The sequence below is a fragment of the Anabrus simplex genome, chromosome 2 (genome assembly GCF_040414725.1).
Source record: "Anabrus simplex isolate iqAnaSimp1 chromosome 2, ASM4041472v1, whole genome shotgun sequence".
In the NCBI taxonomy this organism is placed as follows: domain Eukaryota; kingdom Metazoa; phylum Arthropoda; class Insecta; order Orthoptera; family Tettigoniidae; genus Anabrus; species Anabrus simplex.
In genome coordinates this window covers 846315455-846335757 of record NC_090266.1, presented here as the reverse complement: position 1 = coordinate 846335757, position 20303 = coordinate 846315455, and the positions used below count along the sequence as shown (strand labels likewise).

At 39.4% G+C, this 20303-nt stretch overlaps 1 protein-coding gene across 2 annotated transcripts in view; it reads right to left on the bottom strand.

The window, feature by feature from the left end:
- LOC136864506 (probable serine hydrolase) overlaps positions 1-19422 on the bottom strand; it is a 46996-nt gene extending 27574 nt beyond the window's left edge. Inside the window, exons 1-3 of one of the 2 annotated variants that reach the window (XM_067141565.2) lie at positions 18618-19422; positions 18377-18518; positions 17292-18283 (exon numbers count right to left, since the gene is read on the bottom strand). In XM_067141565.2, the coding sequence (XP_066997666.2) occupies positions 17424-18283; positions 18377-18518 (1002 nt within the window). In that variant the 5' untranslated portion in view covers positions 18618-19422 and the 3' untranslated portion in view covers positions 17292-17423. Of the gene's footprint in view, positions 1-17291; positions 18284-18376; positions 18519-18617 lie in introns of those variants that run through there. The other variant, XM_067141566.2, reaches the window with a different exon arrangement.
- Positions 19423-20303: the final 881 nt, after the last annotated feature.

Here is a 20303-nt window from a genome sequence, read left to right as displayed (position 1 = left end):
TGGTCTCCTGCCAAACCTGTTCTTCCTCTGAGAGACTAATTCTTCACCAAAATAAATTTTCTTCTTTACATGCCTCACAGAAGATTCAGATATACCCAATCTTTGAGAAACCTTCCAATTTGAATAAATATTAGTACCAATCAGTGCATTTACCTCCGCAATCTTTTGAGGCATCAAATCACCTACTTAACCCATTTGTTTTTCGTATTATATTGTATCTAACCTTCCCTGTGAACCATGTGACCTTGCTGCGGTGGGGAGGCTTGAGTGTCCCAATGAAGCAGATAGCCGAGCCGCAGGTGCAACCACATTGGATGGGTATCTGTTGAGATGGCTTAGCTGTGTTCATACTGCTACAGGGCTGAAAGCAACGGGAAATTACAGCCGCAACTAACTACCGAGGACATGCAGTTCTCTCTGTATGAATGATGTACTGATGATGGCTTCCTCCCAGGTAAAATAATCCGAAGGTAAACTAGCCCCCACTTGGATCTCTGGGTGGGGACCACAAGAAAGAGGGGGCGATCAACAGGAAGATGGATACTGACATTCTGCGAGTCGGAACATGAAATGTTTAAAGTTTGAATCGTTGTGGTAGTTTAGAGAATCTGAAAAGGGAGATGATTAGACTAAAGTTAGATGTAGTTGGTATAAGTGAAGTACGTTGGCAGGAAGAATAGGATTTTTGGTCAGGCAACTACCAAATTATCAACACAAAATCAACAAGGGGAAATGCAGGAGTTGGTTTAATAATGAATAAGAAAACAGGGCAGCGGGTAAGCTACTATGACCAGCATAATGAAAGAATTATTGTCATCAAGAAAGACACTAAACCAATGTCCACCACAATAGTGCAGGTCTATATGCTTACTAGTTCAGCAGATGAGGAAATAGAAAGAATATATGATGAGATAGAAGATTTAGTACAATATGTAAAAGATAACGGGAATCTAATTGTGATGGGAGACTGGAATCCAGTGGTAGGCCAAGGAAGAGAAGGTAATACAGTAGGAGAATTCGGACTGGGACAAAGGAATGAAAGAGGAAGTCGGCTGGTTACATTCTGCACTGATCATAATTTAGACCTTGCCAATACTTGGTTCAAACACCACAAATGACAGCTGTATACATGGATGAGACCAGGAGACACTGGAAGGTATCAAACAGCCTTCGTTATGATTAGGCAGAGATTCAAAAACCTGGTGTTAGATTGCAATTTTCCCAGGAGCAGATGTGGACTCTGACCACAACTTGTTGGTCATGAAATGCCATCTGAAGTTGAAGAAATTGAAGAAAGGAAAGAATGCAAAAAGATGGGATCTAGACAAGTTGAAAGAAAAGAGTGTGAGGGATTGTTTCAAGGAACATGTTGCACAAGGGCTAAATGAAAAGGCTGAAGGAAACACAATAGAGAAAGAGTGGATAGTCATGAAAAATGAAGTCAGTAGGGCTGCTGAAAAAATGTTAGGAAGGAAGAAAAGATCAACTAAGAATCAGTGGATAACTCAGGAGATACTAGAACTCAACGACGAAAATACTAGAATGCTAGAAATTAAGACGGCAGAAAAGAATACAGGTGATTAAAGAATGAAGTGTATAGGAAGTGCAAGGTAGCTAAGGAAGAATGGCTGAAGGAGAAGTGCAAGGACGTTGAAGGTTGTATGGTCCTAGGAAAGGTAGATGCTGCATGCAGGAAAATCAAGGAAACCTTTGAAGGAAATCTAGGTGCATAAATATTAAGAGCTCAGATGGAAAGCCACTTCTAGGGAAAGACGACAAAGCAGAAAGATGGCAGGAACATATCCAACAGTTGTATCAAGGTAAAGATGTAGATGATTTGGTTCTGGAACAAGAAGAGGCTATTGATGCTGATGAAATGGGAGACCCAGTTTTGAGGTCAGAAATTGACAGAGCTGTGAGAAACCTAAATATGAACAATGCACCTCGAATTGATGACATTCCCTCTGAATTACTGCCTGCCTTAGGAGAAATCAGCATGGCAAGGTTATTCCATTTAGGTGTGCTAGATGTATGAGACAGGAGAAGTGCCATCTGATTTTCAACAGAATGCTGTTATACCTATTCCCAAGAAAGCCAGTGCTGACAAGGGTGAAAACTACCACACCATTAGTTTAGTATCTCATGCCTGCAAAATTTTAACACGTATTATTTACAGAAGAATGGAAAGACAGGTTGAATCTGAGTTGGGAGAAGATCAATTTGGCTTCAGAAGAATTGTAGGAACACGTGAAGCAAAGAATTATCTACAATCTGTATAAAAATCAGTCTGCAGTGATAAGAATAGAGGCCTTTGAAAAAGAAGCAGCAATCCAGAAAGGAGTGAAGCAAGGCTGCAGTTTGTCCCCCCCCCCCTCTTTTCAATGTCTACATAGAACAGGCAGTAAAGGAAAACAAAGAGGAATTTCAAAAGGGAATCAAAATCCAAGGAGAGGAAATCAAAACCTTCAGATTTGCCAATGATATTATTTTATCTGAGACTGCAGAAGATCTCGAGAAGCTGCTGAATGCTATGGACGAAGTCTTGGGTAATGAGTACAAGATGAAAACAAATTAAGTCCAAAACAAAAGTAATGGAGTGCAGTCGAACGAAGGCAGGTGATGCAGGAAATATTAGATTAGGAAATGAAGTCTTAAAGGGAGTAGATGAATATTTTTACTTGGGTAGTAAAATAACTAATGATGGCAGAAGTAAGGGCAACATAAAATGCAGAGTAGCACAAGCAAGGAAGAGCTTTCTTAAGAAAAGAAATTTGCTCACTCAAACATTGATAGAGGAATTAGAATGATGTTTCTGAAGACTTTCATCTGGAGCGTGGCATTGTATGAAAGTGAAACATGGACGATAACTAGCTCAGAAAGAGAGAGAATAGAAGTTTCTGAAATGTAGCGTTACAGAATAATGCTGAAGGCAAGATGGACAGATCGAATCACGAATGAAGTGATACTAAATTGAATTGGTGAGACAAGATTGATTTGGCTAAATTTGATGAGAAGAAGAGATAGAATGATATAATACATCTTAAGACACCTAGGACTTGTTCAGTTGGTTTTTGAAGGAAGTGTGGGCAGTAAGAACGGTAGGGGTAGACTAAGGTATGAATATGACAAGCAGATAAGAGCAGATGTGGGATGCAATAGTTACATAGAAATGAAATGGTTTGCACAGGATAGAGTGGCATGGAGATCTGCATCAAACCAGTCTATAGACTGATGACAAACAACATTGTATCTAAAAATCTTTCAGTAATCAGAAAACTTTATCATTAGAGGCTACAGATTGTAAATAAACCAGGAAACCAAGAAGATTAGAAGTTAATAATTCACTCACAGTTCAAACACGTCAGCTCTTGCTGATCTCAAGACCGCAACTGGTACATTTTCATCAATAATCAGCTCTCACATGAATGATACTGCACAACACATAAGCTCACTTTATTCAGTAATAGCTGTTTTACAATATTCAAACCATTACACAATGATAGATGAACCAGTTTACAAAACCAGACCCCAGAAACAAATGAACTTTAAGAAACAAATCAGGTGCATCTAAAAATATGGCAAGGGACTGTATGCTTTTTCCTAATTTTGTCAGTTTGTTTATGAATTCATCTGACAATAGAAATATTTGCTCCTGTACCTAATAACATAAGGATTCTAACATCATTAATATCTCCCCATTAAACAGGACAGTGCACCTGCATAACTTCACAATTTTCAAAGACTAGAGCAAAGCATACAAAAGGTTTTGTCTCTTTGCCCTCTATCAGTTTAAACTTTGCTTCATATTTTTAATGCGTTAGAAGCACTTTGACAGAACATGACCACACATATCCCCACCCACCCGAATGAGGCTGCCGGTGACTCCAAGTAGCCTACGCAATGGCCTCCACGGTATGCACTAGCCATGCGCCTTGGTGGGAGTGCTATTTACCAACTGATGAGCCCAACTTAGTACACTGGGGCGAAACGGTGGCAACCAGGTATGAGTTAGCTGGAAAATTTATAATGTCCAATAACAGACTATTTATATTGGTATTATAAATTTACTCATTCGGGACATATTTCAGGTTCCCTATGGGAATCAACATCTATATCATCTGATGGCCAGGCAGGCATCAATTTTTGGTAATGAGACAAAGTCTTTCATAGTGCATTGGCACTGCCGGTGGCTCCAAGTAGCCTACGCAGTGGCCTCCACGGTATGCACTAGCCATGAGTCTTGGTGGGTGTGCTATTTACCAACTAATGAGCCCAACTTAGCACACTGGGGCAAAACGCTGGCAACCAGGAATGAGTTCGCTGGAAAATTAATAATGTCCAGTAACGGACCATTTATATTGGTATTAGGTTAAGAGGTGCCAATTACTCTAGAGGAGGTAGAGTTCGTAGGAGTTGAGAATAGAGACAACAGAGATGAGATAATATACTTTGATCAGATTTAGTTGTCACATGGATTTTACATTTAATGGGTATCAGAAATATAAATCTTAAATTGTACATAAACACATCACATATGTTCAACTGTGGAAGCTACATTTATATTGTTCTCTAACAGCTGATTCAGGATGTTATTCCTCTCCTCAATGAGATCATTCCTTTTCTTTTCTTCCTATTTCTTGTCTTCCAATTCCATTTTTCTTTCGAATTTAGATTACTCAAAATCTCACCTATCCTTCTGATATTTTAAACTCTTTTGTCTAATTTTCCCTAGCACATCGACTCTATATTTCTTTCTATCTGAACTTACTGAATGACTATTTTTGGTTTGATTTGCTACAGCCAGTTTAGGACCATCAACTGCTACAGAGGATGCCTCACATTTTGCGTTACCAGATGGGCAGTTGTGGTGGTTGATAAGAGTAGTTCAGCGTAAATATTCAGTTTCTTCTGAAAAATGTTGTCCATTTCCTTCGCATACTCAAAGGTCTTCCAACCCCTCCATGGTTTATTAATATTGTCTATGTATTTCTTATTATTCCTTTCTATTACACGCAATTCAATTTCACAGTTGGCTGAGGAATCTTTCACATTAAACTCTCTATTCATTTTCATTGCTAAGAACTCCCAGAATTTCTTCATATTCCACATTTCTATCGACCCTACACTGAATAGGTCTACTAAAAGTTTAGTGTTGTGTGACCATGACCAATATCACTATTTGTTCACGTGTCTCAAAGAATCAAAAATTCTTTCGTTCTTCTGTAAAAATTGTATTATAAATAAAATAATATTTGTTCATTCTTTGCATCGTATTATTGACACTGATCTTTCATATATAAAAGAGTTATTAATACTATCCTGTAAAAATCCATAGAATGTACTTCAAAATAAGTTGTTTTATTCGTATGCTGGATGTTGCGCACAAATGCTCCTTCTTTTAGGTCCAAATAAGTGGTATATTTATGACAAAATATTACATTCAGTAGAACACAACCTCAATCAATTTATCAAACCTCAACATAATCCAATTCAAATTAATTGATAATGATGCTGACATCTGACGGCAATATTTACTACTATGTGACTGTTCGTACAGGAAAGAATCTGAAACCGTTTCCAACTGTTCATAATTCATGCATGCGCACTGGTAGAAATCACAAACTATCACAGCTTTGCTGCATGAACAAAGCTATTAATTATCAGGACAGTAACACCTGACTGAAATTTGATGAATGCTGCATTGCACATGGAGGATACATAAACTGGCCAGCCTGGTATCCCAACCTGACTCCTTTCTGTGGAGCACACTACAGGACATCTTTCACAATGTGCTTACACCACCAGAAAACAAAGCAGCAAAGTGTAGCAGCCTGTAGTAGTTGTTAACCCTTCATAGCGACATGCAAAAACGGATGTCACTTTCAACATACATGTATTTCCAGAGGAGGAGAATAGGATTCATGGAGTTAAAACATAAGCTTCTGATCATAAGTCATCAGGTGAGGAATGTTTTTTTTTTTTTTTTTTTTTTTTTGCTAGGGGCTTTACGTCGCGCCGACACAGATAGGTCTTATGGCGACGATGGGATAGGAAAGGCCTAGGAATTGGAAGGAAGCGGCCGTGGCCTTAATTAAGGTACAGCCCCAGCATTTGCCTGGTGTGAAAATGGGAAACCACGGAAAACCATGAGGAATGTTTAGGGCCTCTAAGTTATCAAGAGAATTACTCTACAAGCTGGCAGCTCCATTTTTGACAAATATTCAGTGAATTAGCCAAATTTTTACTTTTGCATTTATTATCAAAGTAAAATGATCTTCACTGATACTCTACTGAAGTATGTTCTTCAATGTTGTATCAGTTTCTTGAAACAAAACCAGCCTCTGAGCTGAAGATAGACACTTCTAAGAGACAACATTACAAATAATTACTTCACCTTCCAGATATTAAATTAGAGCCATTATTCCAAAATCAATTTAAAAACATAAAATATAAAAATAAATCACATTAACCAAGGAAGAATCTTGGTGAAATGGAGCAAGATTTGAAAGCTATAAACACGCAACACCACTCAGGTCAAGATATTGTTATGTTACACAAAAGTGTAGAGCAGTAGTTTAGAAACTCACCTCCTAAGCTCAGGGTTACAGTCTGATTTAATCCCAGCAAAACCAATCAGTTGGCATTTGTTGTTGCTCTTAGGGTTGTATGTGCACGAGACTAGTTCGATACATTTTCCCACCCTACCACAGACTCCCACAAGCTTCTTGAGTCAGATGTTATCATGCTATGCTCTACGTAGCTTTCGGAGAACCATTTGCAGGGTAACTTGCGTGCAACAAAATGTTGAGCAAACACACTTTATATACTCCAAATGATTTTAACTTAAATACAAGATTATGGTACAAAGGGGGATCAAATATAAATGTGATTTTATTTTTCATTTAAATTCATTTATTGAAAAACATAAAGCAATTGCAATTTATTTTTCCCACATAGTTTCCTGCTTCGGAAATGCAATTGTCCCAGCGTATGGGCAGCTTTTTGATGCCCTCATCATAAAAAGAACAAGGTTGTGTCACCAGTAAGTTGCGCATGAAGTCTTCCACACTCTCGTCATCTTCAAATCAATGCCCTCCTCGAGCTTCTTTAAGCAGTCCAAACAAATGGAAATCCCAGGGCGATAAGTCCGGGCTGTAAAAAGGATGATCCAAGTATAGTCCAGTGTCCTGTAGCTTGGAGACAGAGCTGCAGTATGGGGCCGCACATTGACGTGGAGGAGGATGACCTGTCGTATCAGTTGATCTTATCTTTTGTGGTGATATGCAAACCCTCGCATTGTTCAACAACTCGCAGTAAGCAGCATTGATCGTGCGTCGCTCATAGCAAAAAATTAATCAGCAAAATGCCTCGCCGATCAAAAAAAAAAAAAAAAAAAAAAAAAAAAAAAAAGTTGCACGAATCTTGCCAGCTGACAGTCAAGTCTTAGCTTTCAGTGGTGCTGCCTCCCCTTTCCTCCGTTACTCCTTACTGGCTTGTTTGGATTCGGGAGTGTAGTGGTGGACCCACGTTTCGTCGCAGGTGACGATCCGACTCAACAATGCATCACCTTCTTCCGCAAACCTTGCTGTAACCCTCTGACAGACCTCCAAACGTCTCAACTTTAGATTTTTGGTCAAAAGGTAAGGGACCCACCTGGAACACACTTTACGGAACTGCAGGTCGTTTGGGATTATTGCCTGACAGCTCCAACAACTGATTCAGACTTAATCCGCAATATCTGATATTCTCGCCCATCGATCGTCATCAGTAATGACTTTAACCGCAAGAATGTTTTTGTCTGTAATGCTGGTCTGAGGACAGCGATCGTGTTAATGATTTTCCACACGTACTCGTCCTTCCTTGAACTTTCTATGCCAGGCGAACACACGCATCCTTTACAATGTTTGATCAACAAACTGTGCAGTCAACCTCTGGCAAATTTCCGTCGCTGTAACTCCTTCACGAGCAAGAAATTTTATAATTATGCATTGCGCAGTGGAGGGGTGCACCTGTTGCTCCGACATCGTGAGCGTTACTGAAGAAACGGTGGGAAATATCTAACAGCACGCTCTCCTCACTCCTAGCGGTCCCGCCTAAGCATAGCAGAAGCGCGGGGCAGTCCTACAAACTGCTGATGTTCAGGAACAAGAATCCTGTTTATATTTGATCGACCTTTGTACATTAACATGCTGGAAATCCTAATAAATGATAAAGAAAGAAAATTAAATGTAACACACACACAGTTACAAGATATTAGAATCATTCCGTATTGACGGTTATCACTTTACAATGGCGAAAAATGAGGGTATCCTCCTATTCAATACATCATATATTCCGTCTTAGACGGAACAAACAAATTCAGACATGTTTCGGCTCGCTTGAGCCATCTTCAGTGAAAAAAAAAAAAAAATAGGGGGGGTTGGAATAATTTACATAATATAAGTTGAAAAAATGCTAAAAAAACATAATGAAAGAGTGAACAAAAAACAAAAGAGAGCTTAGACGGAAAGCAAAATTAGCACAAATATACAATATTTACAACAATATGCAGAGCAAAACACTTACTGCAACAAAATTCAGTGAAACAGGTGTTAATTTGAAATAATAATTGATACTAAAAACTGTGTTAACCTAAGAAACAAGGGAATGAGAAAACAAATGATGCAGATGGAAACAAATAATAGTAGCGCATGGTGAGGTTATGGACCTCATTGTTTACAAATTATTGGTTTAAAAATGACAAAACAGTTTGAAATTGCTGTCAAATCTAGTGGAAACCCATCACATCAAAATGGTCAGGAGGAGGGCGGGAGCAAACATTTTTGAGAGAAACCAAGCCTGAATTAACCTGCAGGCGAAAAGCCTGTGACAAGGAGAAAAAACACCATGAAATTTAAGGCTTTAGAAATAGCAGCATTCTCAATATCTTCTCAATCTAGCGGTCCCTTTTTTCATTATTGTTTCATAATGTTGGCTGGTGTTTTGCCTTATTATAGAGGGGTCGGAAGGGCCGCATATAAAAATATGAGAAGCTGTGTTAGGTAGAAGACAGATGCATAGTAAATTGTAGTAATCTAGTGGAAACCCTCAATGAAGTTCTAATGGTGTGCAGTAGGAGACCGTTACTTTGAGAAAGCCAGGCCACTAGAGAGGACAACCACCCTCTATAATAAGGCAAAACACCAGCCAACATTATGAAACAATAATGAAGAAAGGGACCGCTAGATTGAGAAGATATTGAGAATGCTGCTATTTCTAAAGCCTTAAATTTCATGGTGTTTTTTCTCCTTGTCACAGGCTTTTCGCCTGCAGGTTAATTCAGGCTTGGTTTCTCTCAAAAATGTTTGCTCCCGCTCTCCTCCTGACCATTTTGATGTGATGGGTTTCCACTAGATTTGACAGCAATTTCAAACTGTTTTGTCATTTTTAAACCAATAATTTGTAAACAATGAGGTCCATAACCTCACCATGCGCTACTATTATTTGTTTCCATCTGCATCATTTGTTTTCTCATTCCCTTGTTTCTTAGGTTAACGCAGTTTTTAGTATCAATTATTATTTCAAATTAACACCTGTTTCACTGAATTTTGTTGCAGTAAGTTTTTTGCTCTGCATATTGTTGTAAATATTGTATATTTGTGCTAATTTTGCTTTCCGTCTAAGCTCTCTTTTGTTTTTTGTTCACTCTTTCATTATGTTTTTTAGCATTTTTTCAACTTATATTATGTAAATTATTCCAACCCCCCCTAATTTTTTTTTTTTTCACTGAAGATGGCTCAAGCGAGCCGAAACATGTCTGAATTTGTTTGCTCCGTCTAAGACGGAATATATGATGTATTGAATAGGAGGATACCCTCATTTTTCGCCATTGTAAAGTAAACACACACACTGTCATAAATATATCACTGCTCTTATATTAAAAACAAGCTTTTTCTCTCTATCTCACCATGTAGCCTGTTTCGTTGCTCATTAACAGGCAAGCCTGCTTTGGAAAATAAGTGCTCACACGGGAATGATGTAGCCGGTACATGCAAATATTTTCGAGCCAAAGCCGTCAGGGTTGAATATCAGCTTTCACTGTTTACTCCAATAGTTACATGGGTTTGATGTGCATGGAAGATATCTCTACACCAGATATTGTTCCACATTCATGGGCACATTAATGTTCTATGAGCAAAATATTGTTCTACTCCAGCTATCAGAGCCCAATTCATGTATGAATCTCATATACCGTACTACCTTTACTGCTCACAAAGTTCCTATGACGTGTTCTGCTCACAGGGTGGATTACAAATTAACAATAGCGGCTGGATCCTCCCATCATATCCTAGCTGTGTTCACAATGTGTAAAAAAATCATGGGCATATTTGACTCGCTCATTTGGTGGCGTATTATGTGAGATAAGAGTTATACTGTCTTGCTAAGAATGTGACAGATACATAGCAATTCTAAATTATGTTTCCAATTTCAATACTTATAATGGCAGTTTAATGAAACACAGGCAAAGAGAAAATGAACATATACGATGAGCAGCTGAATAAGTTGTCAATGCCACTACAAAAGTTCAACGTGCAATGAAAATGTAACACGTCACACATCAAGCCAAAACTCCAGTGCCTGTAATACATTGCTTAGAATGTCAGGATCAATCTCTGCAAATGCTGCTGTGATGCATGCACATAGGTCACCCACTGTCTACACAAGTGGTGGTACAAAAGCACAGTCCTTTACAAAACCCCACACAAATTTGTGAGATATCCAGAGACTGTAGCAGCCAATGCATGAGTATGTTGTGTTGTCGTCAGTTGTAAGACCAATCCATTGTTGCAATAGAGTGGGATTCAGGCAGTCTCTAACAGCATGTTGGAAATGCAGAGCTCCACCATCTTGCTGAAAAATGGTCTGAAACGTCTTCCACACGCTGTGGAAAAACCCTTTCTGTTAGCAAATCCAGGTAGTTCATACCAGTGTCACAATGGCTTCTGGAAAAAATGGAAGGTCCATAAATTTTGAGAGGTGCATTGGCACAATACTGTACATTCACTTTAGGACATGCACATTTATAATGCACAACTACATGGGGATTTTCTGTGCCCCAAACCCATATGGTATATCTATTCACATGCCCCGATGAGTAAAATATTCCTTTATCACTAAATACTAATTTCCACGGGTAACCGCCCTCTACCACTGTTGTAACAGGTCTGCAGTGAACGATGTTCATGCTAAGTCTGGTGGTTTCAGAGTTTTCAGCTACCACAATCAATATGGTTTCATTAACAGTCGTTTCTGCAGCACTCTCCACACTGTCAGAGGAAGAATTTGTAATTCTCAGCTAGCACAGCACGTGGATTTCAGCAAAATCCTTGCAGATGAGTCATGCACACTCCACTGGCAAGTCATCAATGAATGAATGGCCTATTGATTACCCTTGCAAATACAGCCTGTCGCTTCAAATCAGGCATACCACATTCGAATCTACTTGCAGAGGGTGGGTCCTGTCCAAACCTTATTTGGAAATGCCACTGAACCACCAAAACGGACTTGTTCGTATGGTAATCAAGAACACAAAACTTTCTGCTGCCTGCCACCCACCATTTTCCACTGTGCGACTGGACCGCCACCTAATGAAAGCCAGCACAACTAACACGGAACGGTAGTGTGGAGATTAAACTTTTTGAGATGTTCAGTCGATTAGCATTAGTCTTGTCACAAATTATGTACTACATCTCTCATAAGACTTCAAATCGGAAATGGTTTTTTTTTTTTTGCTTTATGTCGCACAGACACAGATAGGTCTTATGGCGACGATGTGATAGGAAAGGCCTAGGAAGTGGAAGGAAGCGGCCGTGGCCTTAATTAAGGTACAGCCCCGGCATTCAATCAATCAATCAATCAACCAAGCAATCAATCAATCAATCAATTAATGCTGATCTGCATTTAGGGCAGTCGCCCAGGTGGCAGATTCTCTATCTGTTGCTTTCCTAGCCTTTTCCTAAATGATTTCAAAGAAATTGGAAATTTATTGAACATCTCCCTTGGTAAGTTATTCCAATCCCTAACCCCCCTTCCTGGTGTGAAAGTGGGAAACCACGGAAAACCATCTTCGGGGCTGCCGACAGTGGAGCTCGAACCCACTATCTCCCGATTACTGGATACTGGCCGCACTTAAGCGACTGCAGCTATCAAGCTCGGTGAAATGTTATTTAGAATTGCCCTGTATATCTTAAGATCACACAACAAAATGGCCTACTCCTTACGATCACGGCAGAACTACATTTGAGGAATAGCAATATTGCTGAACTGAAGTATCTCACCAGCACATCACAGCTACAAAATATGCAGATCGAGTCATAAGTCATGGCAACTATTTTTTTTTCTCACGAACAGGAGACAACACAGAAAATCTAAAATATGCATTTGGAAACGTACGGTATGTACTTGCGTATGATGCCACTAGATGGTGTATGTAGTGAGGGTCTATAAGCATACCCCCAAGTTCCGTGTGTAAGAGCACCACAAAATGGAAGTCAACAAGCAAGGTGTACTTGTGTGTCATCCAGTGCGTGAGGGGCACACTGTCAATGCAGTTTATTACAATTCCTTTTTGCTGTACCAATTGCGCCGTGCAGTGCAAACCAAATGTCCAGATCTTTTGGACAATGCCATAATCCTACACGATAACACGACAGCAAACACAGCAGCCATCTTCAGTGTCTCTTACAACGGTGGGGATGGGATGTTCTTCCACACCCGCCTTATTCGCCTGATCTGAGCCCATGTGACTATGATCTAATCCCCAAAGTCAGGAAGCCATTATGTGGACAACGGTTTGCTAACAAAGAGGACATCGTAACAGCATTTCGGAGAGAGGTGTCGCACGTCAGCAATACACATGCAGTGAATGGTATTCAGCGCCTGCCCCACCGCTGGCAACGCACAGTTGAAACCTTGGGTGATTATTTGGAAGGTCTGTAACCAGTGGAGACCTGTCCTTTGTACGTAGTCCTGTGTATTTGCTGTCTATACCATAATAAAACAATGTTTACCAATGGCCTGTGTTCTGTCACTTTCCTACGAGAATCTCCTGAAGTCAGAATTGGTCTTCAGGCACTATGTGTAAGTACATGCCCTATATTTCCAAATGCATATCTTAGATTTTCTGTGTTGTCTCCTGTTCGTGAGAAAAAAAATAGCTGCCATGACTTAAGACTTGACCCTTGTAGATTAAGACAGAAATCTTGAGACCTTTCTTCAGAGACATCCAAACATGCATCCTCGAATGACTGAGATTTTCAGGTTCGATTTTCCATCACTATCTTTGAATTTCATTCATAACACCACATTTCAAAGACCATTAGGCCCTATTTCTATTCTTTCTGCAGCAATTGTCCATGTTTCATTTCTGTACAATACCATACCCCACACAAATATCTTCTAGAACATCTATCTAATGTAGGGCCTACACTAGTGTCCAAAATTAAAGCAACAAACTGAAATTCTTTCCCCAGTGTTCACCTGAACACAATACAACCAGGTTGTAGTAACATGTAAACAAATGATACTACACCTGTATTCTGCCAGAAGGTGGCATGTTTGTTTTCGTACAACTATGAAAGCAATGACATCATTGCCCCCTATCAGCCAGTGTACATAGTGTGTACTGCCATATTCATCCAACTTCTACATTCACTGCCTAAACATTTAGCTATGGCACACAGAAGATGCCTGGACAGACAACTCCCTGCAGTGGAGGTCGACTGGATAAATTGAAACTGGACAGTTACAAGCTGTAGTGGCCTGATGGCTTAATGTGCATTTGTCTGTTATTTCTCACCAATCAAGTTGGTCGTGCAGTTAGGGGCGCGCAGCTGTGAGCTTGCATTTGGGAGATAGTGGGTTTGAATCCCACTGTCAGCAGCCCTGAAGATTGTTTTTTGTAGTTTCCCAAGTTTACACCAGGCAAATATTGGGGCTGTGTCTTAATTAGGGCCACGGCCACTTCCTTCCCATCGTCAGTGGTACGTAATATGATCAGGTTGTAGTAACGTGTAAATAAATAATACTATTATCGGCACACTTTTTCTGGATAGATTTGTGTACAGGGCTGAGGAGTATGGAGAGAGCTCTCCCGGTTCTGGTAGTGCTGCTAACTGAATGGAAATGAAATCTGAATTGAATCGATAATATGATTAATCAATATGAAGTTTCTAAACCGTTATTATCTTAAGCCAACAACTGTGTCACATACACATATTACATTGTATAACATTTCTCGATGCGAATCTTGTTCCTAGCATGAATTCTATAGTTTGGCTTTGCTGTGTAAACAACAACAGTACTAGTACGTAAAGTGTACGCCAGATGTCGCACAGCGATGCATAAGCGATTCATAGTTTGTGTTTCAAAGGTTGCCAGTACGAATCTCGAAGGTTGCCAAGGTCTACCGATTCAGCACTAGGGTGTAAATCTATCCAGGAAAAGTGTGCCAATAATACACCTGTATTCTGCCAGCGGGTGGCATTCCTGTTCTCTCAAATGTGGCACCAGTTTTTAGAGTCCGAAAATGTGTCCCATACAGCAGAACAAGGACGGCCAAGAGTGATATCTGAAAAGAGAGGACCGTTACTTGGTCATGGGGTGAGACAGTTCAACCGTAGGACTACATAGCAGCTGGCATCTGACCTCACAGTAGCCACTGCAACACTTTCATCGAGGCAAACTGTTTACTGTTGGCGACCGGTTGTATTTGTACCCCTGATGTATGTGCATAGAAGACTATGTCCAGAGTGGAATCAACAACATGTCACCTGGACAGCTGAACAGTGTGCCAACGTTCTTTTTACAAACAAGTCCCGATTCAGTTTTCATAATGATTCACAATGGATTCACATCTGGCGAGAACTTGAAAAGGTTTTGGTTCTCAAATATAATGGAAAGAGATTGGAGGTGGTGTGGAGAACAAATATGTTAATCAAACACCTCTCCATAAAGTTGTACAGGTAAACCAGCAATGTTTGACTGCCATCAGATATCATGACAAGATGTTTGCACCTCATGCTCCTTTGTTTCGAGATGGTGTGGGCCCAGATTTCATACTGGTGGACGATAATAAATAACCTCATAGAGCGTAGCTTGGACTGTTAGGACCCTAAATGCCTTATGCACAACCTACACAGCACTATGCTTCTTATACAACCTTATACTGTTTCTTAGAATTTCCCTGTTCTGATTTACGATTTTCTTTTGCCAGAAGAAAAGTAAAAACTACAGTGTCTTCAACTCATACCAGACAGTTCAAATAAGTGAAACATACTTTTGGCTTAATAGTGATCCTCACAGATTATTTCTTATCGAGAGCAGAAAATAGAGCAGAGTATATTATGACAACCTATTTAAGCGAACACAGCAGAAACATGACAGTGATCTCCGACTAAATAAAATCAACAGTGAAAGGGATAAAATATGCTCTTCCTCAAAATGTTTCATCTTAATTTGGTTTAACCCAACCTACTTCCTTACTCTAGAAAATAAAACCTGAAGTGAAGAATATGGGTCAATTTCAGTAACAAAAGCCTGATAAGACAAATATTAGCCTATATTATAAAAAGCAGCACATCACCTGCATAGCACACTAACCATTAAGGAACTCATGTCCCACAAGATAAAACAAATCAAAACATCCATAAATATCAGTAAGTTATTATTTTTACATTCACACTACCATTATTCAAGGCAGACCATTCATATGAAACCTGCTCAAAAACCTTCCTGATGACTAGATGCCTTAAGACCTGACTGTCAATCAAGGATTATATGAGCATTTTCCTGTAACCCAGTTAGAATGTTGCAAAATAGCATAAATCTAGCAGCAGCATTACCACAGAAGAAAGTTACACTAATACTATTAAATTTAAAAGGGTTAATCCAGGGCTCTCTTGATCGTTCAATACAGTGTACATTTACTCTTTAGTCCCTTTTCCTGATATGGGGTCAGGGATAGGACAAAACTGCATGACAATTTTTACAGCCCAATGCCCTTCCCGATGCGAACCTCAGTTGAGGATATAATGAAGATGAAATGAATGATGGTGAATGAAACTGGGTAAGGAGGTGGAAGGAATTGGCTGTGGCTTATGAATAGAAACTGTACTGGCATCCGCCTGGAAGTGGAAATGGAAAACCACAGAAAACCATTCTCCAGACAGCCATCAGTGAGGTTCGCACCTGCTCGTCTCCTGAATGCAGAGCTTGGCTCCATAGCCATAGTGTATTAACATGCGCGGCCGTTCGCTTAGTGTTCATGCAATACAGTGATCCTAAAAATTAATTTTGGGCTGTATCACTGGCAGTTAGTATTCCACTGTCTCAAATGGATCAAAAGTTACAGCTCAGATACCACTTAAAATGCAGGAACATTAGCTGACAGTCTGCACATTTTTCTTTCTCTTTCCGGCTTTTTTCACAGTTTACTGAGGTCAGCACTTGATGTGGATTTGCACCAGTTTTACATCATTCCTGACACCAACCCTATGTGCAGGGATATATTCACAATTGTATGCTACTGTGGTGTGTTGTACATAGATGAACATAGATGTTCTGGGTGATTTCCGACAAATGAGTAGCGTTACAAAAATGTTGCAAAGTTTGGGCTGGGAAGACTTGGGAGAAAGGAGACAAGCTGCTCAACTAAGTGGTATGTTATAATAAATGTAATAAGTGGGTATGTACCAAGCTGTCAGTGGAGAGATGGCGTGGAATGACATCAGTAGACGAATAAGTTTCAGTGGTGTCTTCAAAAGTAGGAAAGATTACAATATGAAAATAAAGATGGAGTTCAAGAGGACAAATTGGAGCAAATATTTGTTTAAAGGAAGGGGAGTTAGGGATTGGAATAACTTACCAAGGGAAATGTTCAATAAATTTCCAATTTCTTTGCAGCATTTAAGGAAAGGCTAGGAAAACAACAGATAGGGAATCTGCCACCTGAACAACTGCCCTAAATACAGATCAGTAGCGACTGACTGAAGAAACCCCCAGTCTGGATGCAATGAAATTAGTTTACTACCGTTACATACTACAGCACCGGACTCGCTGACCAACCATCTGACAGAACTATGATCGGAAAGATAATACGGTTTAAATATATGCAAGAACATAAATCTTTTAAAAAGAACAAAATTATTTGGTCTCTTCTACATGTATATTAAACTAGGCTGAAGGAAATGCCTTGGAATAATTTAGGAAAGGTCAAAGTCAGATGGAATAACAATAAAAACAATAACTTTAAAATAAAGAAAAACTATGTATACTTTTAATATACTGGTACAAAACATATCTGCAGTTATATATATATATATATATATACATTACAAAACATCACCTTAAAATAATACCAGGATGCAAATGCAAAATATATTAAATTAACATTCAGGAGGATATAAACTATGCAGAAAAGAATTTATAATGGGAGCAACTCGTTCAGCATTGTTCAGGTGTACATGATGAGTTCCTTCTATATCATGATGCTCTACTTTATTACTAGACTTTTGTATTAAATTCAGAGTTCTAAAATATTCATCCTCCTTTTTACCAATTATCAGTCCTTGAAGTCCTCTAATACTAAGATGATTACAGTGTATTCTGGGGGCCATTTTCAGAAGGAATTCATTTGGAAATCGTCCAACAGCATGACACTGAAGTCTAAGATCACGAGAAAAATGGTAGCATTCAGTGTCACCAACAGTTTTACGCATTCCTCGACGTAACAGTATCTTGCTAGAGTCCTTTGTTACAGATTTCAGACTGCCAATGTGCAGAAGATCCACCATGTGATCATAGTCATAACAAGGGGGATTACTGTTAACAAGTTTATCTTCAAAATTCAACAACATATCACTTGCAAGCCTGAGCTGCATTCCTTCTTGTTCAATTTCACTTGCCATCAATGTTCTAGCACAATCAATACTTACATAATTCTCAACACTGTCAGGGAAAACTGCAGCATACACAAATCCTACACAGCTACCATATGAATGGCCAATAATTGATATTTTATCCCACTTAAAATATTTTGATATCTGTCTTAATACCAATACACTGTCCATGAAATAATATGGTCTACCTAAGGGAATATGGGAAGAAAGTCCATGGCCAGGCCAGTCAAATGCTAAGAAACTACGGATGGTCAAGAGAGGAGCTAGATTATCAAACGTTCCAGCATTATTTTCCCAGCCATGCAACCCCACCACTGGTTGAATGTCTTTTTGACCCCACCACTTTCCTGCAAGAACAATATGAAGAGCAGTATTTCGTGCCAATACCTTAAAATTACAGTTTTTTCACTAAAATGGAAAAATCAGTGTTCTATACCCACCTGCTATATGACCCCATGGAACAGGAATATTAATTTCCTGAAACTCCTCTCCTATAGTTTGAGTGGCCTTCTGGTGTTGGTTTCTTCTTCCTATCAACGCACTTGATAACGAACGCCTCAAACCCGACGTTAATTTATACATCTGTAATATAACATAATATAATATAAACTAGAAATGTGTGAAATGCTAGGAAGTTCGCGTCATTTCCGCAAAATATTTAAGCATAACACAACACAATACCTTGCTATATGTTTTTAAGTCCTTTGCTGCAATGACACTCTCACGAAAACAAAGCGATCTAACCTCAATACGAGGAGGCCAACAGAATTAGTTATCAAGAAATTCTGCTAAAAGAGGCTGCCCAAAATCCTATACGAAAGTCTTGGAACACCTTGGCGAACTAAAGATATGTGCAAAAAAAAAAAAAAAATTGGCCTACTAATAGTCCCACATAATATAGATAAAGGAGCATAAGTGCTACTGCCAAAGAAAATACTGCAGTGATCTACAGTAATAGTACCCTACGTCATATCTAATCTGAGAACTAAAAATCAACACCTTATATCTATCCTCTTTCATCAACACCACTCTATCACCTTGTAATTTACGAAACACAAGGCGGAGTCATATATTCTTCTTCTTTTCTTGCGAGGTGTGGTTGGACTGTATTAATTATCGTCCAGTCACTTTAAGGCAAGATGTCAATGAAAAATTATAAAAATGGCAATATTATTTTATTATTTCAAGCATCATTGCTTGAAGAATAAAATTCCAAAATTTCGTACGGATATCTTGTAGGGAAGTGCCTCAAAACAAACAAATAAGGGCCACTAGGAGAGAGAGCCACACCCCTTTTTACTGCAATGACATGACCGTTGCCTACGATCAAATACAGTCTCTACTGTCCTGTGTTATATATATTTATAAGGAGCACTCGAATGAGTATTAAGTTTGTTGTGCTAATTTACATTTTGCTGTATTCTGTTAGAGTCTTTATTCTGTTTTCCCACTTCAGCAGATGGTAGTGGTCGCACTTTTCCTTACAGCGTGTACAAACCACTGCCTGCTCGATCTGCATCCGATCGGATGCAGATCGAGAAGGCAGTGGTACAAACGCAGTCATCTGTTGGATTGTGGAATTTTGTCTTTGCGCATATTTTGTGGTGGAAGCCATGTATTGCATATCTTGTTATGACATGTCTTTGCTCTTGAAGTTGTTTGGTCCAGTTTCGATCGATCATGGCGTTATTTCCGTAGAATTCGGGGTCTATTTCCGCGCGTTTTTTAAGAAGTTTTTTCTGAAGCTCTTGGAATGAGCTGGTAGATGGCAGTGGTAGATTGAGTCGTAGATCCTCAATGAAGTAGGTTTCCCGTGCCAGTACATAAACAAGTCTGGAGGGTGCCAGTTTACCTACTCCTAGGGCCTTCTCCAGGAACCTTGCTTTGGCCCTTTCTATCCTCTCCAAGTCACCGATTGTCAGGTTGTCCCATATTATTTCGATTCCGTATGACACAATTGGGGTTATTGTGGTCTTGAATAAAGTCATCGCTGTGTTGAGAGATAGCATAGATATATTCTTGATATTGTGGATGGCTCTGATTGCTGCTGTCGTTCTGTCTATGACGTGGTTATTGAAGGATGTCATGCTCGTTTGGAACGTGATGCCCACGTATTTGAATTTCTTGACTATTTCTAGTGGTTTATTATTTAATGATATAGCGTCGTCCTTGGCGGCCTTGCCACCTTTTATGAACACCATCTGTACTGTCTTTTCCTGGTTAATTTCAAATTTGTTATCTGAAGCCCAAGCTTCTAACTTCATCACTGTCGACTGTAGTTCTGCCTTTGAGCTCGATCCCAGAGCCATGTCATCACCGTACATTATTAGAGTAGTCTCGGGGGAGTCCGTCATTATTTGTGTGATA